Below are 27,678 nucleotides of genomic sequence, written 5' to 3'. Positions count from 1 at the left end.
GAGTCACCAATAGTTGTAGCTGCAGCTATTTATAGTTTATAAGGTGTTGCTTCAAGATGACATTACGAAAGCAGCAGTGATAAAAATATGAGCGTAGAAGCTAGAAGGGGGGCATAAATTGCAGCTAAATTAAGCTATAATTATTTTGTTTTGCATCATTTAAATTTGGTTGTAATTGATTAACTTAAAGTTTATCATTTTATTTATGATGAAACTCACAAACCACAATAATTATCTTCAAAAGGAAAATAATATTAGGTCACATAAGCATATCAAATCCTTAAATCCGTACAAGGAATGTTTCATAACATCATAAATAATCATTAGATATTTTAATATCTATTTTAATATCTATATATATTATATATTTTAAAACTATTTAGAGGAAGCAAGTGCAGGACAGCATAACAAATCCTTTATTCCATATTACCATTGTTTTGTAACATCATAAATAATCAATAGATATTGACAATTTATAGAAAGTCAGAACAGAACACAACAAACCTTTTTACAAATAACTTTAGGTCTTGTGTCACAACCTGGGGTACCTTTGTGTTACATAGCAAAAAACTGAAATGGTTCAAACATTTTACCTACACGTCTCATTTGAAGTGGTTCATCTTCCTGAGCATTTTGACACTTTTTTTATGGAAATCGGTTCAAAAATGAGAGAGTGCGGGCAAAAACAAGCACAAAGTAGGTGGGATTTAACCCCACCTCTTTTTTCCACATTTACAATCATTCTGAGCAAGTATTAGTCTTTTAAATGACCTTCTGTATTTATTTACTTGGTTTAGATGTCAGGGAGTTCATTTAGACATTTTTTTACTAGATTCAAATTTTTAATGGGGGTTTTAGATCATATTTACGATACGAATCCCTCCCCCTAATCCTCCTCCCCCTAATCCTCAGCCACCCTTGGCACATTTCATGCCAAACGTCATAAGAAAATAATTAAAAATTATTTTAAAACAGGTTAAAAACATGAGTAATATAGAATAAATTAGCCTCAATTTAAGACCTAATTGAATCTTCTAAGTGAAGGAATATTCAAGAGACAGTGTTTTGAAATCCAAACTGTACATCAAAATGTAACTAAGCCACCTTTTTGAGTACCCCAGTATACGACACAGGATCTTTATGACTATGTTGAAAAACTATTTAGAGGAAGTAAGTGCAGGACAGCATAACAAATCCTTTATTCCATATATTACCATTGTTTTGTAATATCATAAATAATCAATAGATATTGACAATTTATAGAAAGTCAGAACAGAACACAACAAACCTTTTTACAAATAACTTTATGTTGAAATGTTATTAATTTATCAAAATAGGTTGTTTGAATTCAGCATTTCTACGCAAAATTCTGTAACCTCTATAATATGAACATTTGTCACGAGGCGGGCATGGGGGGAAAATGCCCTGGTAAGAACTCTTGCCCCCCCCCCCCCAGTAAAAAAACAAAATTTCTGGTGCCACCACTGTTCCCGGTGTAGATCATTCTGAGACACCCTGCACTATCCATTCTTAATACCATACCTAAAATCATGCATTTTAGGTACTTGGTTACCGCCACAAACTAGTACTCTTAGTTGCAAGTATTTGGTGTCGACTACTACATCTAAAAAGCTGAAGTGATGCAACCCTACTCATATGCACCCTAATTGATGTCATCATCTAATTGATGTACAATGTAATTAAATTAGCTATAGATCAAGCGTTTACTTGCTTAGCCAAGGGTATTCAACCTTATGACAGTATGAAATGGTCAAGATTAAAGACCTTCAACGTTTATTAGTGAACCACTCGTTATAAACCGCATGCATATCACTAGTAATGAACTTGCTATGACGTTTTACCATTTAACACTATTATCTTCTTAATGAAAGAACCAGTAGCGTATCAGGTGGGGTGGGGAGCAGGGATAGAATGCCCATGGGGAGTGCTCCCACCCTAGTCTTCTCTTACCTGGCTGGCCAGGTCTATCTGCTAATAAATTGAGAAGAGTCCTACCCTGTGAATTTTCTTTTTAACTCAGTATATACCTTTTTTAGCTAAAATAGTAAACAATTGCAAATCGGCCAGGTACACACCAATTTTTTCTGGTGGAATAAAGTAAAGAGATAATACATGTGACCAAAAGCTATCAATATGTTATTGTCATTTCATCCTATTGCATTCATTTTAACCAACAACAAAAATATAATACCACTCTATATATCCAGGTGGAGTATGTCTGAGGAGCAGGGGTTGGTTGTCACCCATTCCATTTTATATTTTTTTAAATATTACATTTATTATGTAGGCTTGCAGTGGCGTACCGCGGCCGCTCCTACCCCGGGGGGCTGAAGGAAATTCAATTTTGCCGCCCCTTCAACAACAGCCCGAAAAGGTTGACCCACTTTTTTTTTTCGGTCGTTTGAAAAAGTGAAGAGTAAAAAAAAAAAAGCGCTTGCACCCTATAAGCAACACATTTTAATGTATAGTACAATTTTTTCAAAATTTTCTATACTTATCAAAATTTTTCCGCCTTTTTTCTTTACTAATTCTTTTTGTCGCCCTTCTTCTTCCGCCGCCCTTCTTTTGGTCATTTCTGCTTTTACCCGGAGGATAGCACCCCAAAGCACCCCCCCAAAATACGCGCATGACTTGAAACTTGCTGGTTGTAAGAATAATTATTTCCCATGCAGGCAAAATCCCCATGAAATATTAATATTTGTAGGTTTTTTTTGACAAAAAAAAACATTGTTATTGTTTAATTTTTTTAAATGTATTACAGTGTGTGTAATGAGAATTCTCAAATCAGAAGGTCCGCTGAGGTTTATTTTGGCATAGTGTGGACTGTTCAGTAGTTGCCTTTTTTGACCTTTTTGATGGGGACTCTTAAAACTTTTTGGGCATCTTGAGGGGGGAATCTGAATATTTTATTTGAACCATGAGGGGTATGTAAAGTTTTAAATGGAGAAAATTGGGAAAACAAGGGGAACAAATTTTGAGCAGACGTGAGGGGGACAACAATTTTTTACTTTAAAATTCAATATCCCATTCCCCCGTCATAAATATTGAATGGTCCTTTATTTCCAACACTTATTGTGATATAATATTTAGCATTTTGGTATGATGGAGAAGAAACTCATAGCTTCACACTGATAACAAATTGATATGTACAGTATACATAGAACATTTATTTTGAAATTTCTAGGGAGCTGACAGTGAGCTGACAATCACAGACCCTCCTGTATAAACAGCATAGTTGTAATATCTTGTTAAAGTCAAGGGTTAAGACACACAGAAATGTATAACATAAAAATTACATGAAATACATGGGTAGTAAATATCACTATCTGGTTCAGTAAGTGTCCTATATAATGTGATATTATAGGACAAGTGCTGACAGCATTGATTAAGTCTTATTATAATGAATCTGTCTGGCTTACATGTAAGATACAGACTTGCACTATTGCAAGTGATTTCTTAATTAAACACCTCAAAAGAAATAAGTCCCCCTCTGAACATGTCGTCATAACATCGTAAGGTTTCGTTTTGTACCAACAAAACTAACTTTGAAATAATTATATGACTGTTTACTAAGTGCTGTGTGAAAATGAGAGATTTCCATGACTTCAGGGCTGAATGAGCCTAAATTGAAGACAAAAAGTGCCTTTCCAAAAGTCACAAAGTAGGCCTATGATTGTTAACTGCAAGGCATATTGGGACAAGGAATGGAACTGACCATCTTACAACTCACTGTGCTGAACTCTGCACCAAGGGGATTTGCATGGCTGAATGATCAAGAATCGATACACATTACAGTAAATGTTCACTTGGTGAGGATTTTAAACTGCACTCAAACACATGGGGTTTTCCATTAGTAACAAGCCATGAATCAACTTTTGTGACAAGCATAGGCCTACTTTGTGATTTTTGAAAAGGGCAGTTTTTGCCTCCAATTTAGGCACATTCAGCCCTGTAGTCATGGAAATCTCTCATTTTCACACAGCACTTAGTAAACAGTCATATAATTATTTCAAAGTTAGTTTTGTTGGTACAAAATGAAACCTTACGATGTTATGACGACATGTTCAGAGGGGTACTTATTTCTTTTGAGGTGTTTATTTGGATGATGTAACCCAGTGTACTATATATCTGTATGTATATATATATTGTATACCATGGAATAACAACCATTCTAGACACGCTCCCTATAGCTTTATTCCATATTTTGTTAAAGGAACTTTCAGAGATCTGCTGCGAACCTAAAAATATTAACAATTTGTTGAAGTCACTTAGATATGGTTGTTAAATGGGAGAAATATCCTTAGAAATATTTTCTTTTCAGAAATATCGACAGAATATGAAGAAAACTGACTAAATGTTATGTCCATCTTTGAGATAGCAACCCTAGTATTGGATTTGCATAAAATACCTTATGCCTGGGCAAGAATTCAGATTTGGCCTGTTTTGACATGAAAGTACTAGCTATTCATATAGTGAATATTTTAAAAGTGCAAAACAGAATACATATGTTTGGAATAGTATAGTTTGGGATTTACTTGATCTCTGGCACTCTTTGCCTGTCAAAATTCACATGGATCTTATGGTAAAGATGAACTTATGGTAAAGATGAACTTATGGTAAAGATGAACCTATGGTAAAGATGAACTTAAAATTTATATGGAATTCATATTATTGTATTCCCAGCATTTGTTTTTGAAACATCTGTCTGGCCTCCCGAACTTCATCATCTGTTTGGTTCAATGACAGCATGTGTGAAAAAAGATGCATAGTGCTCTACTATCTATAAGTGCTTGTGCGTAAGTTGGGTTTCGCAGATGACACAAAGTTTTCAATATGGCACATGTACTGAATGGTATTATCTGTTATGGTAGGATTAGATCACCACCAAAATGCATAGAACCTTAATTCTTTTTGGGATTTTCAGACGAGGGAGCTCTTTATTTGTATGTGAAATTTACCCTGTGGCAAAAGGAGCCCATGTGCACTATTCACTGGCATAGTGCACATTAGAAATAACCATTACTAGGTCAACTGGCTCACACTTTCTTTGTTACGAACCACTGATTGAAATAATCACAACACAGAGCCTATGGCATATCATAATTTGGAAGAGGTGTATGAGCCTAGGCTTGAACCAGTAACCAATGGATAGTAATATGTACTACGTCAGCGAATTAGGCACATTTTTACACTGTACCTTGACAGACTCCCATCAAGATGCACAAAGTTGTTGTTTTATTTATTTGTTTATTTGTTTGTTTGTTTGTTTGTTTGTTTGTGTGTGTTTGTTGTTTTGGTTATATATGTACTGTTTTTTAAAACACTTTCATAAAGGCTGTTGACCAGAGTGTGACTTTTGAAATAAACAAGATATCATTGTGTTGTATTTTGTAACCATGGTAACCACTATTTTGTTGTACTATTTTATTTCCAGCATGGAATAGTGTTTGATGCTGGTTCATCACATACAAATATGTCTATATACAAATGGCCAGATGATACAACTAATGGTACTGGGAAGGTTCAACAAATAGGATCTTGTCAGGCTGAAGGTAGGAGTTATTGCATTGCAGAGGCCCGGGGGGGGGGGGGTACTCAAGTGTGGTTTTGGTAGGGACGTGCCCCTGAGATTTTGGAAGTGGACCCATAAATATACCAATTTTTCAAGAAATTTGGACCCATTGATATACCAAAAGTCGAAATTTTCGGCCAAATTTAACCAAAATTGTCTTAGTTTTTACAAATTTTCCCAAAATTTTGGGAAAATTTTGAACATTTTGGCTAGATTAAGGAAAAATTGGGCTGTTTTCCGAAAAAATTGAGAAAATTTTGAAAAAAGGACCCATTCATATACCAAAATAGGCTTTGAAAAGGGGGTCATTGATATACCAGAATGCTGAAAATGCTACCCATGTTTGCCGCACGTCCCCGTATGGTCATTTGTACTGAGTACCCCCCCCCCCCCGGGTGCAGAGGCATGCACTTAAAAAGTGTTACTTTGTTTTCTTAAATGTATCTTCATTAATCCTAAATAAACATTACTTTCAAGTTGAAAGAACAGTTTTACCCAATGGGCACTTCCCATGCCCATATTTTGGGGGGCTTTGGGGTCGTGAGCCCCCGGGGGTAAAATCAGGGGTCGGCAAAAAAGAGGTGACAACTCTCAAGTCCGAAGGTCCCCTAGTCCGAAGGCTCTTTAGTCCGGTTCGCTAGTCATTTACCATTCGCTAGTCCGAATTCTGAGAAAGGTTCGCTAGTCCGAATATCGGGTTCTCTAGTCCGAATATAGAATAAGGCTCGCTAACCCTAACCTTAAACCCTAACCCTAACCCTTATTCTATATTCGGACTAGAAAACCTTTGGACTAGAGAACCTTTGGACTAGCGACCCTTCGGACAAGAGAGAAGTCAAGAAAAAAGAAGGGGCGGCGGAAGAAGGGGCGGCAAAAAGAATTATTAAAGAAAAAAGGGGCAGAAGAATTATGAAGAAGGTTTAAAAATTTTGGAAAAAAGTGGGACTATACATCAAATTTTTTTGTGCTTTTAAGTCTTAGGCTTTTTTGCTCTTCACTGTTTCAAACCATCGAAAAAAAATTGGGTCAACCTGTTCGGGCTGTTGATGAAGGGGGCGGCAAAATTTACCTTTTCTGCAGCCCCCTGGGGGAGAAGCGGCTATGGTACGCCACTGCTACCGGTAAAATAATGGCCTCTAAGAACTATTTTGATTGGTTACAAAGAGCCTAAATCATGTATTGAGCCAATCAGAGATATGGTAAGAATAATTAGTAGGGCTGACTGAGATAAAGCTTAAAATTGCTAAGAGATCTATAAGCTCTATATTGATTGGTTACTCAGACATTTATATCTTATAATTAACCAATCAGGGGGGGGGGGTGTAAGAAAGGCAATAGTGTCCATGTGGTTAAAGAATACCTACTTTAATTTTTGACATTTCAGAAAATATTGTCTTTTTCTTTCAATTTTTACATGTCTTGAACTACTAAACAAAATGCTTGTTTTTTACTATAAGTCTAAAACTGAATGAAAAGTGAGGTGATACACTTGTAGAAAAAATGGTTCTAAAATCTGTCCTCTATATGAAATCCTCAATGGTTCTGTAATAACCAAAAAGGTTCTATAAATGCCAAAAATGATTGGGCACAGGGTTAAATAACATTTTTAAGAACCAAAAGGGATCTTTCAGTTTAAAATACATTTTTCTTGTTGGTTCCATAGAAGACAAAAAAGGTTCTTTAAGACCTCACTTTTCATTCAGTTTTAGGCTTATTATAGTAAAAAACAAGCATTTTGTTTTTCAAAAGAAACATCCTCAAAAAATAAATGTCCTTGACTTCAATACTTAAGAAACATAGGAGATGAAGAATGGAAGTGGTTAAAACATGCCTTATTAATGTATGCATACTGACATGATATGCAATGAAGCGATGCTTTAATAATTACACTGTAACGTGACTGACAAGCAGCTTATATTAGGGTTGACATTTGCTGAAAGTGTTATCCTGTGTGGGCAATAAGTTGTTATGTATGCATTATCATGAGTGCGTGTAGAGAATACTATTGGATTTCAACTAGTAGCTATCTCTTTCCTATGATGATAATGATCTGGATAATTTTTCTTCTATTTTTTTCTCATTTTGTACTACCCCAAAAGGTCAGTAAATTGGTACTTTACAAAGAAATAACATTCAGCAATTTGGACAGAAAAGGTCAGACAGTAGACATTTTTAATGTGAATTGGTAAATTCTGGCAATTTATGCAAGCATCAATTTGAAGTTTGAACCCCCCACCTCAAGCCTCTGTATAATATCAACATCAATTCGATGCTGATGATTTAGGTCAACAAAAGTATGACCTCAATCATCAGCATCGAATCAACATTGATAATATATTGAAGCTTGAGGTGGGTAGGTTAAAGCTTCAAATTGACACTTGCATTAATGTGAAAAGGGTCTTTTGTTAATAATGTATCTAAAATTTCGTATAATTGTTTTAAAAGGTATTCATTAGGTGACATCAAACATAGAAAGAGTTGAAGACAGCGACGGTGCCATGGGGCAATGTTCCCTCCTCCCCAACTTGGGACTAGTCCCCTGGTTACCTGAACAAAAAATCACCAAAAATCCCTATATTTTGGGTAGAATAATACAAACTTTTATGTTATCCTTTAAGGCAAGTGGGATGTCATATTTGTCCAATTTTAGCCATTTAACTAAAAAAACTACAGTGTACTTCTTAAAAGCATCGCTCTCATAGTCAAGGAATCCGATATTTCCATATATCTTGCCTCTTGAGAAAAGTCATGCACATAGCGCATGCTATCATTTCAACACTTTACATTACATGAAGAATTTCAAACAAGCATACACATTAAATTGAAGCTTGATGATTGAATGGCAAAATAATCCACAGAGATTCATTATTCTGTACTATGTTGAATCCTTTTTTCACCTATTTTAGGTGGTGGCATAGCAGACTATCAAGAAAACCCAGCTGAGGCAGGGCCATCATTAGAAGGTTGCCTAGACCAAGCCAAATCTAATGTAGCGCAAGATGAACATAAAGCAACACCACAGTACTTAGGAGCCACAGCTGGTATGAGGTTACTCAAGTAAGTATTAAGAAGAAATATGACGAGCCCCAAATTTGACAACATCAGAATGAAAAATTCCAGGGGGGAAGCAAAGTGAAATATGGGGAAGGGGGTCAAAAATTCAAAATGCTTGAAATTTTCAATGATCTTCTTATTCTAACTGGGGAAAACTAGGATGATATTTTGTTCTGACAGAAGGGAAAAGCCCAAGTTAAGGGAAATGTCTTAATGCCCCCTTGATACCATTGCTGATTCTACACACCATTTGTTCTCTTAATATTCTCCTTCTGAACTTTGGCTTCAAATCGTAGTCCATGGAGAAACCTTGTAGTCGCCTGCTTCACAGCCGAATGAAATGAATGATTGAATATCTTAAAGAATTTTTATGTTTTTATGTTTATTTAATAAATCATAAATTTGAACATTGGCAAACTTAATTCGACTAGTTTCTTTCAGTTTGAAGGGGCTTTTACTATGCAAATCAGCTAATTGACATGGTACTATTTTTAGAATATTTTGCTATCTACTGCTGATAGCAATGACAAAAATTCTAATTTCATGATTTCCCATTTTAATCTCTCTAAATAAGAGCTAGCAAACATGAAGATAAGCAAATTGCAAAAGCAAATGAGGAGAAAATACATGGCCAGTGGTGTAGCATCATAGGGGTGGGGTGGGGTGGTTGCAGGGGTGGGGGGGGGGTGAAAGGGCATCATGTCCCCTGTCAATCGATTTAAAATTTTGAAAATCCCTGAGGAAAATTGCAGAAAAGGTGCTTGGGTGCCCCTAGGGCCTGGTGATGCTCCCTCCCTCCCTCCCTCCCCCATAGTGGCCTGTGCCACCCCCCCACCCCCAGGATATCTCATGCTACACCACTGTACATGGCTAGTAACTATATAACATAAGCCCTGGGAGTAGAGCCTGGGTACAGTGATGAAAATTAGCTTGCCTAAAACATGTTCAAGCTGACCAAAAATGGTCGACCGGTCAGTGCAATTTTTAAGCTTACCAACATTGTGTCCAATGCAGGTTCCATTCAGCCAATCACAGCCTTCTAAATGCATGCTCGAACCATGGTGGGAATGATTTTCTTAGGCTTTTGCAGTTCTATATGATAAAGAACGACAGCAGTGCCAAATTTGGAAGTCTCGCGATGCATGCTCATGCATCGTCTTACAATGCTATGTCAGTGATCTGAGTGATCCAAGTATGCATAGGCCTATCACTGATTTAGGCCCTATATTTGTACACAAATCTTACCTTTATACTCCTTCAATAGTCAAAAATCTGCAGGTTGTTTGCTATACAAGCTAGAAACCACCTAATTGATATATGCTACACAGTTATTTGTAGCTTCGCTTTGAAGGATTTAGCGATAACAATTTAAAACTCGAAGGAAAACATTGTGACCGAGGTCAAAAGGTCAAAATCGTACAGGGTGCACACCAGTAAATAGCTCCCATTGACTTTCTGTACAAACAGGGTCCAGGAAAACATCATTTTCTTGACTCCAGAGCGACTCAGTTCTTCAAAACTTACCCTTTCTGCAAGTCAAAGGTCAGATGAAGTCATCTATTGTAGAAATTATATATGAGTCCAGCATTTTTTCCAAAAAATGCCGACTAGATCACCCTATAGCCCATACAGCGTACGCCAACTTACGAATAGCTTGGTGTTTCTGAAATGTAACACATTTTGAAAGTTTAGCCAAATTGTAATAAAAAGTCAGATCCTGCTCATTTTTCACAGACAATCTATTTCCCAGGCCTAAATGAGGATTAAATATGAATCAGGGCCTAATAGTTGGGTTTTAAGCCTTTTCTAGTGGATTTAATTCAGTCGTATTGCACGTTTCTTCGTTTGAAACACTGATTTTTTTTCTCCCAGGGTGTAGGAGACTTGTATTTACTGGTGTGCACTCTGTAAGCAAAACAGTGACAGTGGGAAATGTGGGTTAAGTGTATTACTAAAATACTTCTGAATGTTGTAAAATCAGTACATGACTAACAACAAATTGTATTGGTTTTATATTATAATTTGATAGATATAAAATAATAGCAATATTTATTAATTTGTGTCTCATTTTGCAGTGCAACAGAGCCCTCTACTAGTAATGCTATTTTTGAATCTGTACGTGAAGTCATGGGATCGTATCCATTCAATTTCACAAGGCCTTTGTACCAGGCTCGAATTCTGCAGGGAGGCGAAGAAGGCACATTTGGCTGGTTGTCTACAAACTACTTATCAAATACATTAAATGAGGTATGTAATATAATGTAATGTGATGTGGTGTGGTGTGGTGTGGTGTGATGTGATGTGATGTGATGTGATGTGATGTGATGTGATGTAATATAATGTAAACTTTTGTAACTTAATCTAAACGAGGCTCTTTATAGAGTCACGTTGAGACATTTTGAACAAGAACATTCTGCTTTGCTGTGTAATGTTATTAATTTCCATACATAGACCACTCAACAAAAAGACACATTTACTGTGGGTGTACTGACAGGGACATAGAACTCCAGAGGGTGTAGGCCAAGCTGGCAATCCTTAATGTGGCAACATCAGTCCAGTGGTATAGATTTCTTTTTAAGGTGGCTGTGTACTCTCATATATACGCATGTAGTAAAAGTGTCATAACTTTGTAATTATTCACGCAAGACATATAAAATGTATACCTTTTATAAAGGCAAGACATCAATGAATCTTATATAAATACAGATTTGGTGTAAAAACAACAATTATGAAGAAAATCACAAAAAGTGAATTTTTGGCATTTCTTGTTTTGTACATCATAACAAAAAAACACTCTTTCCCAAAATTTTTGTTTTGGTTTTTTCTAAATCTTGAGACTCCATTCCATTTTTTTTTATTTTGGCCTTAGTTTTTGAGATATTGACCATATAAGGCATCAAAATGAACTTTTTAAAGTTCACAAATGCTTATTTGCACAAAATGATGCCTAAAATCGGAAATAGACCAAAATATTTAAAAAAATGAGAAAACGGTTTCTTGAGTCGATTGAGTTATCGTGTACCTAAATCGTCATTTTACCAAGAAAATGAACATTGAGATAATGGCTGTTGAAGTTTAAAGTGGTCACATTTTGCACTTTCATCGAATCTCACAGGAGAATGCGGCAGTTCTCGTTTTTCTACCTTACATTATGTGAACATCGGGTAAATCCACAGCCCCTTCAGAAGTTTAAGCAAAATTCATTCATAACTTGATATTTAAATCGGGAAAAAAGAACTTGAAAAAACTCACATTTTATCAGCTAAAATGGAGCCATTTGACCACTAGGTTTTTGTGAAATCAGTGCTTCTGTGGTACTTCCATAATATGCGCCGCGCATGCAGATAAGCGTCGCGTATGCGTAGCGTATCTGTGTGTTAACAAAATGCGCGACTACGCAACGCGATGTTTTGTTGCGCGTGTGTACCCCGCTGGTACAGCAAAGATTTTCTTTCCTTTTAAATTGCAAACACAGTGAAATAGTGAAATAAAATCCTTAAAATAGTGCAGTTGGAGTTTACAAATCTGGATTTTCTTTCCTTGTATTTATAAAAAACATAACAAAGTACATACATATGAACAAATCTCAATTTTGCGAAAGAAAGAATGTCTAGAGTACACAGCCACGTTAACATGGGGGGATGGAGGGTCTTTAGGTCCCTGAATAACTTTCTTGACAAATGCGCACAAACATTTGCCATTTGGAAGATTTTAATCATTTGACCATTTAAAAGTGGTCAAATATGAGGTCAAAAAAAGTCAAAAATTTTCAGATATGAGATTAATTGAGAATATACATTTCTTGATATTTAGTGGAATTTTGCCTTAAGAGTAACTGGTCCCTCATCTTTTATGTGTGTTAATGCTTCTGATTATATATTATGTTTTTGCTTCGTGTTGTTTTTGTTGGTGGTGGTGCTGCAGCTATTGATGTTGTGCAAGTGATTGAGTGTAATTATAGTTTCTTTGAATTCTACTGTTTCAACTACCTTCACAGGGTCCAGGATCTCTTATGGAATCAGTTACAACTGCTCTCTCTTACGTAACCTCAGGAATCCAAGCAGATGCAAAGCCTACTCTGGGAGCAATGGATCTTGGTGGCGCTTCAACACAGATGTCATTTATACCAGAAGACCCATCAGCCTTACCTGCCGGTTATGACTACTACCTAAGGCTGTATGGTACAGACTATCATGTGTATTCACATAGCTATCTATGTTATGGTATCAATGAAATATTAAGGAGATATAAAGCGCAAATAGTTGAGGTATGTTTAGGTTCATTATTTTGACTTATGCTACTGTGTAAAAGAGCACAGGATTCGACTAGCACAAAAATCTTGTATTTAAGGGTTATACAGCTTTATTCCATCAGCTGCTTAATTCCTCAATGAAGTCTTTACACTAGTCTAACTCATGAATATCTTACACCAAGGATGCATACTATATGGTCATAATATGAGTGCATGTTATGTAATCTCACATCGAGGCTGTTACTTTTAATGTAAGTATAGACCACTTGACATGTGACGTCATTGCCCGGCAGTACATGTATGCGCACAAATTATGGCAATTTCCATTGTTCTTAGCCCTGCAGTGTGTGAAAAAACATCGTAGTTTGCTCATGGCACGTGCATTTTAAACCGCCCACCACATTTCATATAGTACAAGTAAGCCATTGAATAGTGTAGCAGTTTATTCAAGCATAACGATAGACCAGTCCCTCGCCTTTGTTGATAAACAATGATGTCAAGTGGTTTATATACATTATCACTATTACACATTTACGGCCAACTACCATGATGTAGTTAGACTCATATAACATTGCGATACCATTACTATGACGTAAAACAACTTGTTCTTTGTCAGCCTTGTTGTTCTACTTAAAATAATGATACCGTCTGTGTTATACAATGTATAAGATGATGTTCTCCAATTCTTTTCCTTCCTTTTCTTTCTACAGAACTCAGGATACTTAAATGCTACTGATAACCCTTGTGCTGCAGTAGGCTATACTGAAGCAGTTGATGCTGCCTATTTATGGACTCCACCCTGTAGTACACCTCATGGATCGGGGCCCAATGCTACAACCTATTATTTGGTTGGAACAAGCAATGCAGTGAAATGTGCAGAAATCACATCACAGTTGTTTAATTATACTACTTGTGACAAACCACCATGTTCTTTTGACGGAGTGCACCAACCAAAGCCATATGGCAAATTTCTGGTAAGGCAAGGCTGTTTTCTTAATTTTTTCACCACAACAACTGGATATCAAAGTTGAGTGGAGGTGGTAAATTTCTTTCTCATTCTATTGCTCAAGTCCCCGGGCTCAAGTAACAAAGCCTAGACCTTACAAACCATTACAAATCCTTATTTGGATTATTGTACATGACGATTAAGTTGGGAGCATCCATAATAATCCACAACTCCATATTTAGTCCCTGTGTGGCATCAACTTTCACTGCTCACAGAAAAATTATCTTTGATAATAATTTATGTGTGAGAGAGGGAGGTGATATGTTATCAAGAAGCTGTATGGATATTCTCTAAAACTGAGCATTTTTACATCTGATGTCAAAGTTGGATTCATCAAATTTGTGCTATTCAAAATATATGTTGAAAGTATGAAGTATATGCTTTAAACCAACAATGCGGCTGCGGTAAACCACGCAGACACGCCGTACGCGAGTTGTTAATTGGTGATGAACAACGGTGAAACATGATCGAATCCCTTTCAACAACAAAAACAAGCTAAATATCGTCTAATTCTCATGATGCCTCCATTCGGAATATCTGTTATAGCCAGTCAACCATAACATCGGTGATTTCTATGTTGATAGCCTATCAGCAATAAAACAAAAGAATGAAGTGGTTATGTTTAACTGCTACTTTAATAACATTAAGAAAGTGTTTACGCATAAGTTCCAGTCATGATGAATTTTACGCGCTCACGGGTAACGCGTATGCGTAACCCTGCGTTAGCGTATACGCTACTGGAAAAGTGTGGATTCATCACAGATTAACAATGCTTGGCTCCTGTACAAAGGTATAGGAAGAGTTGTTGAATTTAGCAATGAACCCTGAAGTTCCAGGGTTGGCACCAACCTTAAAGCAAGCAGATATGAGATATGAAATGAGACTATAAACTGATCGGAAAATACCAGTTGTAGTCCTACTAATGCATGGCACATTGGATGCTCAGGGAATAATTAGCCCATATTTGCCAGACTATCCATGCCTAAAAGGTGAAATAGACTTACACATGTTACTGTCCGGCCTGCTGTATGCCATTTTCCTGGGAAATGATGATTTTAAATGTGGGGGTTTAAATAAATTATGGCGCACATATCACATTGATACCTCATATCACATATCAAATAGATGTTAATTTGTGAAATTGCATCAACTTTTCTTGCAGGCTTTCAGTGTATTTGCAAAGGTATTTGAAGGCTTAAATTTGTCAACGAAGCCAACAATGAAAGAAGTGAATGATACACGCTATGATTTCTGCAATAAAACTTACGATGAGGTAAGCAAACTTAACCCTCTTCTCCCCTGGAACAGGAATTGTTAAATTTTTAGGCCATTTTTTATCATTTTAATCAAACTCTGCTCCTCCTGAAAGTCCCCTTGGCCACCCCATGTAAAAATCCTGGCTATGCCACTAGGTCAGAGCAGCACTGCTCCGAGTTGACTGGAATTCAAATCCTAGCAATTTGCCGCTTTGGGCAAAGTGGTTGAGTGATCAATATATCGGCTTGTCGCTGGTTACTGCTGCCATTTCTGATGTGACTGCGCAGTGAAGCAAAATTGTCGGCAAAGCGGCAAGCTGCAGGAAAGTATGAAACCAGTATAAGTTAACCTTTTTACCAGGATCTGAAATTTCAATCATACTTTAGAGTGCAGCGTGTTGTACTGTCACAATGGTGTGCAAAGACACAGGGCCCATAGGAAGTTATGCTATGGTCCAGGACAAATGTTGTGGATGTATATTTTGTTGGGTTATCACTTTTGGAATGCTTTGTATAAGACAAGCAGGTAGTAGGTCCCTATTTAAAACCACATTATTTGACACTCTTCAGGCATGGAGTAAACCTGGGTCATAAGTAAATTACAATCAGTGGTGTAGCCAAACGGGGAAACTGCCCTCTGAGGAACATTTTGCCCTCCCCATCTTGTCCCACCTCCACCCGTGGGATGCTGGTCGTCATGATATTTTACATTTTTAGGTATTTTATGACCAACTATGACAATTTTTGTCACATTTTGCCCCTTTGGCCCCATCCAAAAATGCTGACCACGCCACTGATTGCAGTGTACCATGTATATATTTAAACTGATATCGTTGTCTCCGTAAACTTTTATTTCTCTTCAGCTTAAGGCTATGCCAGGTTACAACAAATACCTGTTGCTGTATTGCTTTGAAATTCACTACATTTGGACATTGTGGGTTGATGGCTATAAGTTTGGTGAGGATAACTGGGATATTGAAGTTGTCTCAGATGTAAGTACCACTAAGAGGGACTACTGAAACTCAAAAATCTCTGGTGCCTCCCTTACTCCCCATTCCAAAACATACAGCACTAATTATTTGGGATTTAAAAAAATATTATTCTGTTTTGACAAATAAAACATAGCTAAAAGAAAGAAGATTAGAGACAAGTTGTTTTTTCCGAATTAGTTTTTAGCCATGGATCCATTGAGTGTGGAGCATGCTACCAGGTATGGCAAGCCACAGGTGTGTGTGTACCTTGGTCTCCCAAGGTTTACGTGCCTTTATTTGTGATCAGATTATTACAGACTCGGATCATATAGCTTGCACTTGAAGTCATTTTGTGCTGTAGCATTTTGTAGCTTTTGGTTGTGCTATAGTTAACTTGTTACATTTGCATGAGAGCAGTGCTTGAAATAAGGACAAAATGTGACACATCACTTCGAAACATGGCAATTATCGTCAAAAATGGACTTCCAGATTTCATCGCCAAGTTAGTGGACTACTTTTATGCTTTAAATTGACACCTCATCCATTGATGTGGCATGGAGAATGGTGATTTTATGTGACAAATACAGTTCAAAATTATTTCTTTATTTTTTTATATATTTTCTCCATTATCTTTAAATGTGGATTTCCAACAACTGATGTGGTTCGATGTGATGGGTCACAAATGGAGGGTGTCCAGTGGACAACCTGACCTCATGGTTTTGGTTGTCTGCCATACATTTTGATTACCTGCAACAATTATTGCCAAAAAGGGAAATTTTTGCATAATTTAGTTACTTAAAATGATTTATTTTAAATGCTCTAAAAAACTTTTATACCAATTTTCACCCGATGTGGCAGTGACGTCAACACGTTGAAGGAGCTGTTTTGCTTGCACATCTATGCGGCATCTTTAAGCGTGTGCATGTGTACACAAGCGCTTTGAACGAATGCTAGCGATTTGAGGCTGCACCCAATGAAATGGGCACTGATGTCACTGTCACATCAGGGTGAAACATGTTAGTATATTATGAATTGAAAAGTTCCATTGATCCTTTTTGACATTTTCATTGACAATGACAAGATGAACTGTGTAATTGAATGTTTGTGTGTAGATTTTCAATAAGTGTCAGTTATCTCGGGCCACATAGCTAAAAAGTGCTGTCACCAGCTTTGACAAATAAAGTAACAATATACATCATAATATCAAATTTGAAAGAACAACATATTTAAGCTTGTCTTTTTGCTATTTATATTTTCCTTTCTTTTTTTCAACAGATTAAGGGAGTGGAATTAGGATGGTCTCTGGGCTACATGATTAACGCCACCAATCGTATTCCTGTAGAATCTACCTGTATGGAAGTACCAGATTCTGCTTTCTATGGTGTCTTAGCTGCATTAGTAATTATATTTATTTTGGGTTTTGTACTGATAATTGCGGGGTTTCTATCGAAAAGAAATTCTCCTAAACATCCATATGAAGAAGCTGACCAAGGATATGGGGGAGTATGATTTTATACATTTTTCTTGTTAAATGTGCATATTTAAAAGAATTTCTCTTAACTCTCCATATGATGTGTTGCACCTCATTAACCTGGATCTTTTACCATAGTCTCCTAAACTTTGTGATTTATTCTATATTTGGTCATGTGATCAAAATTTAGGGCACTATGGTGAAATTCAGGTTTCTGCATTGCCTAAGGTCATGGCGGAGTATGATTTGTACAGTTTGATATTTATTAAATGTTGGTGTAAATAAAATCCAAATACTGTAATTTAGCCAATTTTTTTTAGCATATTGCCAAAGTTTATACAGGGACTTATTTTAACAAATCCAGAAATATAATTCATTCTGGTATTTTCCACACTTATCAAAATGCAAAGCATTTGATTTGGGAGTGTTGAAATTAACTATTGGGTCCTTTGAAAAATGTGTGCAATTATGTGCTTTGTAAAATAAATAGTTTTATAAAGAGATACCAAGGGGTGGTTTCTCAAAGAATGGCATATATAGGCAAGACTACTTAGGTCATTGTGTTTAGGACCAATAGGTGCTGCAGTTATCTACTGGACATACAATTATCTAGTGGATATTTTGCACACACTTTGCGCTACATTTATATGGCTCATTGCAAATTTGAAACAAAGTGCTGTGCCTTGGTAAACATTGAGCTACATGTGTCAACCATGGCCTTTTTTCCTATTGATTCCAGATGGTCTTTGGAGCCATTTTCAGTCATTTTATACCAAAATTGTGGATTTAAAAATCTATTATTAACTTTAATCTCCATGTATATTATAGAAATGATATCAGATTCTTACAAGATAGTAGTATCCTCCTCTTTGTAAATAATAATACATTCCAGTTATCTCCAATGCTGCTTCCTCTGCTTTTGTTATGTTTTATCATACATTTGTTATAGTAGTATGCCAAAATATGAAATAACTGCATGCTGTATACTGTAAAACTCGATAGTTAGCATATGTGCTTCGAGCGCTTTTAAAACATGCAAACATGAAGTGCTCCATCCATAAAAGTGTAAAGGGTTTTGAGCAAATCATCGATACGCATAGTTATACACAAACAAGTAAACCTGCAAATTTGTGTCTCAACCTCATTAGCTCAGTCAGTAAAGCGCCAGACTTTGGTACAATTTCATGTTTTCAAAAGCACTCTATAGTAAGCACATATGATAACTATCGTGTTTTTACTGTATGCATGCAAATACTGTAAAGCTGTCAAATTATGTGCCACAAAAATTATGATCTTTCAAATGGTGAAAATTTTGTGGTACGAAAATATTGTGCTTTACTGTAAGTAAACATGGATAGTTAGCAATGATCATACTTCATAAAATAGTAATTTGAATATGAATGTGTGCAATAAGGGGCTATCATTTTCTTCGGAAGGAGTATCAAATATACTGGGGGTCAAAAAATTTTGGAAAGAAAAATAAGGGGGGTTATAAACTTTTTGATGACCAAAAATAATATTTTTAGCTGAAATAGGGGGGGGGGCACCATTTTATTGACACCGACTTTTTGTAAATTTGGGACCCCCTTCCGAAGAAAATGATAGCCCCTAAGTATTTTAAGCTCGTTAATTTGTAATTTTTTTTATTGAAGGTAATGAGTAAGCAGATGGTATGAAGGATGGACTGTTCCATTTGAAATACATACACCCCCCCCCCCCCCATGGAAGACATGACCTTTCATACAGGGGTGTAGATTTCAAATGGAGTCACCCATTCAGGTAACTCTATTTGAAAACCACACTTGTAATACACAAGGTAGCCTTTGTATATCAGGTTTTGCATTTGAACTTCTTATATCGTTGTGACCATGACCTACATATTAGAATCAGAGTGTTAACCATCCTCCATACAATACAAAAGCTTGGTCGCTATGCTTGGCGTATTGCCTGAAGCACTTCAAGTCAGTAGCATAGCCAGTAGAAGGCAGGGAAGGACAAAAATTAAAGAGAAAAGTGCCCCTGTGACAAGAAATGAAAGAGAAAATCGGGAAGGAAAAGAACAGGAGAAATGAGCCTGTTTCCCGACAAAATTTACCCAGATCATGGGCCAAAATAGTGTAAAACACCATTACGAGCACACATTGTCCTGATAAAGCCCTGTTTTGGGAACTCAAAGACAAGTTTAGTCTGTCTAAAAAAATGGTATATGTATACCAATAATACCGGGTCAAAATGATGCAACTGGGGAATTTTTTTTCATCTTTGCCCCCAAAAAATCTATTTTGCCCCCCCCCCCGACCAAGAAAGCTGGCTACTGCAAGTGTTGAATAGGGATGGTTCTGGCTACTTAATGTGAAAGTGTTACAATTATGTATGAATAAGTAATGTACTTCAAGTGTTGGATAGGGATGGTTCTGGCTACTTAATGTGAAAGTGTTACAATTATGTATGATTAAGTAATGTATTATTAATTATGTTTGAACCTTGTAAATATAATATATTAATCAATCTGTATTAGTAGAGATTTTACAATTTTTATAAAGCCCACCCAAATAATAGAGTGTAGTGATTTCTATTAAATATAATAAATGCTATTTGTTGTAAAGTTTAACTTTTGAATACATTCCCTGTATGTAAGTTTCTATAATTATATTGTACATACATGACAGAGCTGAATCTTAACTTTTTTTTACACTAGCCAAAGTTACTGGGCAAAATTGAGATTCCTTCAACATGTTATGCTCCAGGAGCTTTATAGAATAAACTACCATGAATAACACTACTTAGAGGCTAGGAACCGGTACCCTGTAGCACTACATGTTGATGATATCTCAAATATGCAAGTTACTGACCTTACTCAAATTTTTTTATACTTTTCAAATTTTTTCCGCCCTTTTTTCTTTACTAATTCTTTTTGCCGCCCCTTCTTCTTCCGCCACCCCTTCGTTTTGGCCACCCCCTGCTTTTACCCGGGGTAACCACCAAACTACCATGTTTTTGTTCATACCACATTTAAAGAAAACATCTTTAAAGCCTTAATGTTACTTTGCTCATGAGAAAAATATGAACTTTCACATGATCTGCATTGTGATGAAGTAAAGTTGGGGGATGAGGCTATTAAACAGGTCACACACCTTTAATTTTGATGATCCTCAGGAAAATTGTACTTTGTTTGAAAATAAAAGTTGGCTATTTCAGTTGAAATCCATACACCCCCTTTGTAAGACATGACCTCAATGTCCCACACAGGGAGTGTCAATTGCAAAATGAATGGATGTCACCATTTGAAATCTACCATGTCTTCCATAGGGGGTATACAGATTTTAACTGGAATAGCCCAATTCACTTTACAAACCACATAATTAACCCTAACACCTGTTAATTCTGCGCATGCATGAATCCCCAGGGTCTGCGATGACGCAATCACCCTAAGTGTTAAATGCTCACGGAATTGCTGGCCGGGCAGCAATAACCCGTATAGCTACCGGTCTGTGATCGTTCGGTTGGCATGCGGGGGGTCAAAGGTTCGAATCCCGGGGGTGCCAAGTCAAAAATTCTTCTTCTTGACTTTTTCGGATCTTCTTCGACTTCCGATATCAAAAAGCAGGGTTCAGTGTTAGGGTTAGACATGTGTTTTATGATGGGTTTTTATTTATAGTTCCAAAGCTGCCAAGGTGATCAAGTAAGGTAGTAGACTATGATTGATTAGTACAAATACTAATTAGTAAATAAGGTGACCAGTGACCACACACACACCTTTCTGTTAATTAGAATTTGATTCGATGTTAATTTGATTCAATAATTAGAAAATATGTTTTTGTTTATGATTTCGAAGAGCAAATTAAATTTACTGGGTGTGAGCCAGTGGATGACAAAGCAGTTTTAACTTTAATTAAATTTAATTAAACAGTTAAAATTATTTAAAAAGTCACTAAATATGAGTTCATTGTACAGTAGTTATTAAATTGTAAGGATTTTATCCCAATTTGTACGACCCTGTGAGAAAATGTGAGGATTTAGTCATAATTTTAACAACCTGTATAATGAAAAACATGTTATGTATGTGTATATATGTATGTTTGTTTTCAATACAGCCACTTGATGAAGCAGTATTCATGTTGTTCTGTTTTGTCAAATGACAAATATCATTAAAATGAAGCCATTGTCACAAATAATAATTAACAAGTGATAATTCTATCACAATTTTGACCTCCGTATATAAACCTGTTATGATCAGAGCTGGCCAGGGGGTATTTGAATTATGTTTTGATGGAATATGCCACCTGAGATTCAGAACCCTACTCCATTTCTAAGAGTACCCGTAATTTTGACTCAAAAACAGCTATTTGTGCTCTTTTAGACCATTTTTTTTTCAAAATATATGGACCTATTTCTAAGGATTTTTTGCCATTTTTGATGAGTTTTCTAAACATGGAAAGACTTACCCCAATGTGTAGGGATTTATTGTGAAAAACACACCCAGAATGTTATTTATATGTTCATTTTGAATAAGCCAATGAAAGGTGTGGCAGCTAGTGATGATTAAGACATTGTTCTGTTTTGTCCAAAGAACTGTATTAAATGTGAACTCATTCCCACCAATTAAACTGAGCTCAAAAAGAAACTTATAATTTTTTACAACTTGTGAACCACAAGGTCATATCTTAAAATACTGTCAATCAAAATGAACCAAAATGACACACAGGATTACCTTAATACCCTACTCAAAACACATGTCATTAACCAAGCAGTTGTCCAACTGACACAACAGCAAAATGCACTGTCACAGGACAGCTTCCTGGACTTCCTTCACTTTCACAGCCCAACATTTGGCACCCAGGACAAAAAATCTGTGAGAATGCACACAAGATCCTTGCACAGATGATAAAACGGTGCTGCTTTCTGCTTTTCATACACTTTTTTCATGTAACAGGGCTGGGCTGTGAATGTGGTCCAGGAAGCTGTCCCATGTCAGTGCATTTTGCTGTTGTGTCAGTTGGATAACTGCTTGGTTACTGACATGTGTTAAGAGTAGAGTATTGAAGTAAATCTGTGTGTAATTTTGGTTCAATTTGATGGACAGGATTTCAAGATATGACCTTGTGAAAAATTATAAGTTTCTTTTTGAGCTCAGTTTATTTTCAATATTCATGATTTTATCACATATTTTACCTGTATAAAAAAATAAAAATAAAATAAATATGTATGTTCATGTGTAATGCAGATGTCATTCTTAGCGATGATGTATTCAGAATTATTATTTTTTTATATCTATGTCTTGAACAGTACCATATCCAGATAATTATGAATACTCAAGTTTTAAAATATAAAAAAGTAAAATATAAAAGCTTCTTGTAGAAGTAGCTCAAAGTACATGTACTATACACCTGATCCGTGAACTTAAGTGTTTTAAGTGCAAATTCCATATTAGTGCCACTGCCGTGGCAAAAAAAGTCTTTGATAGTAGCAATCATGCATGTGTACCTTTTCCTGTGTAAACTTATTTGTAAATACTTTCTATGCAGTTTAAATCATGACAGCTTTCACAATTTTTAGCACTATTTGCAATTGTCATCTTTGTATGAAAGTACTTGTATATTAATACATTTGAAATAAATGGAGACACAAAAACAACTATCAATCCATCATTGCAGTGTGTTTGTGTAAAATACCATGAGATGATGAACAATTATTGTTTTAGGGCCTATTATCTTTTTAAACAAAACAAGGACTGGGAGTGCTGCAGGAAATTCCATAGTGTGGACAATAACTTTGTATTTAGTTGAGAGAAAAGTTTGTAAAAGTGATGCCTAAATTTTGCACAGAGCTGCAGAAAGTTGCACAAACTTTGACCATGTTGGATGTCAACCTTGGCCAACAGCATAATTTTTGCCGTTTTTGGCAAAATTTAGACATTTCCCAAGTGACATAGTGTCTAAAAATACAAAACAACAACAACAAATTGATTTGAACTCAAAATATACAATGTGCCGATATTATAATTGGAGTCAGTGATTTTCTTCAAAAAGACGTCTTTGTGAGCATGAAGTTGTGAGCATGCATGTTGGGACATGTGTAAACATTACAAATAGGCCTATGCCAAAAAATCAGGTTTGAAAAAAATTAACCAATTTCATATTATAAGGTCGTACATTGTGGCTTTACCTTTGGCCAAAAATAGCAAACTACATGTATAAAAATCAAAGATTTTTACTGCAAATTTGATGTTGCATTGCAATTGTTCAGTACCTGCTCAGTGCTGTTGGACACAGTTATTTTTTCCCTCTTTTGATTTTGGGATCTACCAGTGTATTGATCACGAAAGCCCGATTAAAAAATTGGAAAGCTAACAAACAGAAGGAGTACAGTGACTGAAAAGATCAGTTGTGAAAATATATCAATTATACACAAATTAAGGGATCCAAAATGAGCGTTTATTGCGTTTCGATAGTATTTTTTGTGGGACATGAGAGCACCTCAGACCTATCGAATTGCATTCTGAATACGAAGCATGTTTTTCTGATATCAAATAATTTTCATTTTTTTAAATCACAATATAATACAAATTTTATGACAAATTATAAAAATTTGATATTTTTCAAATTTTTGATATATAACAGTCCTCGAAGTAGATTATATAAATCTAATGATATATTCTTAAAGTGTAGTGTAGGGAGGAAAAGCCGACAGTCAATTGAAAATTTTGACCTTTCATATTGAAGATATGGATTTTTTCCCAAAAAGACCTAATTTTTTTGGTGTTTTGGGGAAAAAATCAATATCTTCAATACGAAAGGTCAAAATTGTCAATTGATCGTCGGCTTTTCATCCCAGCTACATACACTTTAAGTATAAATCATCAGATTTTATAAAGTTTACTTCAAGTACTGTTAAATATCAAAAATATCAATTTTTAATGATTTGCCATAAAATGTGTATTAAATTGCGAATTTGAAAAATCAAAATTATTTGATATCAGAATGACATTCTTTTCGTATTCAGAATGCAATTCGATATGTCTGATGTGCTCTAATGTCCCAAAATAAATACTGTCCAAACGTTCATACCCCAGCCCTTAATACAAATTGGAGTTTTATGCTAAACGTAAATAGCCAGAGTATGCACAATGGACAAGTGAACTACGGAGAATATGGCTTCCTTGAACCTCTTTTTACATTAATATTAAAAAGTACACTGCGGTTTTTATTTAAAGGAGGATTTCGTGATCCTATAGCATCCTCTTTTTATGACATTTTTCAGTAGATATCCACGAAAAAAGCTTATTCCCAAAATTTCAGTTGATTCCGATTTTGCGTTTGCGAGTTATGCATGATTATGTGTATACACTGCACACCGTCATCATCCCTATATCTTCGTGTTAAAAATTGCCGTGATAGTACGATGAATCCTCACGTTTTTCAACAACTACGCATGGTGATTTTATTCGAGATAGGCCGTGCAACTCAGGCTAAGCATACAATTTGAGATTTTGAGCGCCTGCCACACTGTTTCTATTCTATGTTTTACGATTTTCGCATGATCAATATATGGCTGGCCGTAACCGCCACAACGTGGAGCTGCTACGCGTAGCTTACTTTTCGCTTCGCGGAGCTAAATTGACCAATCATGTTAGATCTTTTCATTACGCGGAGCCAGTGGATGCATCCTCGTTCCAGAGAGAGAAAACTCTTGCCAAAATTAATGTTTTAAATGAATCGATTGTAAATAAACCACGACCAGTTGTACAGGATCAATACCATTGTTTGATTAGTGTATAGTCAATGTTACCTTGCATGCATGTGTCATGTGTGTGGCGTGTTTGTTTGTTTGTTTGTCTACTGTGTCAGGCCAGGATCACTGACACCCACGGTACTGATACTCTCATACTATCACGGTGATCATATTGTTGAATGTTGTTGACTTAAAAATAATCATGATGCAGTCATGTCTACAGTAGAACTCACCACGACCTTTGAAGGACTTAAACCCTATTAAAAGCTATTAAACCAAGATAACACTCAATGAAAACGGCTCAACTATGTTACATCAGATCTTCTCTGGTTAAATACACACTGCACTTGTGTCTGTTTTACCTGTGCAATGAGCAATGAGCTGGTATTATAGTTTCAGTTGGGTGAACGATTATAAAGCGAACGCAAGGTAACAATACTGTGGGCTTTTGTTTACGAAATGAGACAATAGTCTGCTTATTGTTAACCAGCGTTCTTGAAAATGAGAAGCTTAATGACATAACACGGTTTAGAAATAATTTCTTCATATTTTTTGGTACAAAAGTACCAATATTTCCAAACACCTAAATTAGCTAATAATTTAGGACATGTTGCAAAACTATATTTTCTAGAATTTCAGAGAATACTTTAAATATTGGCCGGTTATTTTTTACACAGTAGTGACGTCAACTAGGCAATGGCCTGTACTTCTAACATACACTATTTGTAAAGGTCACGCGTCAATGGTGAGCGCACTGAGTATTGTGTATAGGAAAACGGACAGTAACTACAGTATGTATGGCCTACTACTAGTATATAAAGTAAATCCGAACTGGTTTGCAGTTTGCTGAAGGTCGAATTCCGCAGGGACACCGCGCAAGTTATACAAATTAGCTCCCGGCGATACACTGCAGATCGCAGAACTGTGTGCATAGTTTACCACCACTCTGCCTAGCTATATAGTTATGTACAATACTGTATGAGTTTCTTATGAGTGCATGTCCATCTTAATAATAAGTCAGTTCGTACTTTTCATAAACTACTTTTTGAATCATAACTTTCGTGACCGAGGATATCTTGCAACTACGTGACGCTCGTCTGGCAAATTCTTAATGAATAAATTCGCTTCACGTAATGAGTAAGTCGTACTTAATTAGTCAGTTTTACCTCCCGAGTAATGAAAAACTCTAACATGATCATGATTGGTCAATTTGGCTCCACGGAGCAAAAAGTCAGCTACGCGTAGCAGCTCCACGTTGTGGCGGTTGCGGCCTACCATATCAGTATCCCATATGATATTTATATTGCAAGAAAATTTTATTTGTTGTCAGGTTTTATCTTAAATACACTAACTGGAAATTAAATACACTAATTAGTGAGGACCGGTATTTTGCTGTGGATATGTTTAACTGCAATTTGCGGGTAAAAATTTGAAATCCTGAGTAAAAATTTTGATCATATTCAACTCTTTGAGAAAAAAATGATATAAAAGAATGCATGTAAAATCCAGCTGCAATACAATGTACATTATTGACACACTATCACTCTCTTTATTTACGGCAATAATAGAATATCGATTTCAATCGAATTGAATACGATGCTCAGTTTTGAGTTTGTAGTTGACTACTAAGCGACCTAAGCGATCGATTGCTAGCCAATCAGATAGAACTCCTTTTCTTGCGTTCGGTGAAATACCAGTCGCCCGTCGCTCACCAACGGAGTATTAAATTTATATTTATCGAATAGGAAGTCGACACTGTGCACTGCTCCATGAGGCCACTGTTGTAATTTCGTTCTGGTATACCAGAACGAAATTCAAATTTGGCAATATTTTTGCTAAACAAATTAATCTGCAAGAAATATTTGGTACATAAACATTATGTAGCCAGAGGTATCCAGTGGTATAAAAATCTCAGCTTTTTTGAGAAAAGTGGGGGATGAGGCTGTGGATCACGAAATGCCCTTTTAAATGGCTAAAACTGGAAAAATCTGGCTCCATTTACCATTTAAACTTCCCTATTAAAACGTCTTTTGACGATTACTGCACTCATCGATACATTATTTGCTCGATGTATTCATAATTTTTCTGCATGTAATTTCATCGAAACCCATCCCAAGTTTAAGATCACATCAAAAAAATTAAGTGTCCTTAAAACTAAAATATGCCGTGTAGTATCAAAGACAAACACTATAAGAGGAGAATGCGGACGAGGAGAAGCAGTAAAAGGAACAGGAAAGGGCATAGTAGAATTAGTGGTCAACCTGTAGCTACCTGTCTGTTATCAACAATAAGAAGAAGCTACAAGAATCAAATATCTTTTTCTTTTAATGTATATATTCTATTA

At 36.0% G+C, this 27,678-nt stretch overlaps 1 protein-coding gene across 6 annotated transcripts in view; it reads left to right on the top strand.

The window, feature by feature from the left end:
- The window catches only part of LOC140158248 (ectonucleoside triphosphate diphosphohydrolase 8-like), a 67,863-nt gene extending 47,666 nt beyond the window's left edge, over positions 1-20,197 (top strand). For all 6 annotated transcript variants that reach the window (XM_072181364.1, XM_072181380.1, XM_072181389.1 and 3 more), the window contains 8 exons: positions 5,456-5,573; positions 8,500-8,650; positions 10,723-10,894; positions 12,645-12,914; positions 13,610-13,873; positions 15,068-15,178; positions 16,025-16,153; positions 17,408-20,197. In XM_072181364.1, coding sequence (XP_072037465.1) covers positions 5,456-5,573; positions 8,500-8,650; positions 10,723-10,894; positions 12,645-12,914; positions 13,610-13,873; positions 15,068-15,178; positions 16,025-16,153; positions 17,408-17,641 — 1,449 coding nt within the window. In that variant the 3' untranslated portion in view covers positions 17,642-20,197. The remainder of the gene's footprint in view (positions 1-5,455; positions 5,574-8,499; positions 8,651-10,722; positions 10,895-12,644; positions 12,915-13,609; positions 13,874-15,067; positions 15,179-16,024; positions 16,154-17,407) is intronic.
- Positions 20,198-27,678: the final 7,481 nt, after the last annotated feature.

This window comes from Amphiura filiformis, chromosome 1 (genome assembly GCF_039555335.1).
Source record: "Amphiura filiformis chromosome 1, Afil_fr2py, whole genome shotgun sequence".
Taxonomy (NCBI): Eukaryota; Metazoa; Echinodermata; class Ophiuroidea; order Amphilepidida; family Amphiuridae; genus Amphiura; species Amphiura filiformis.
This window is presented reverse-complemented; position numbering and strand designations above follow the sequence as displayed.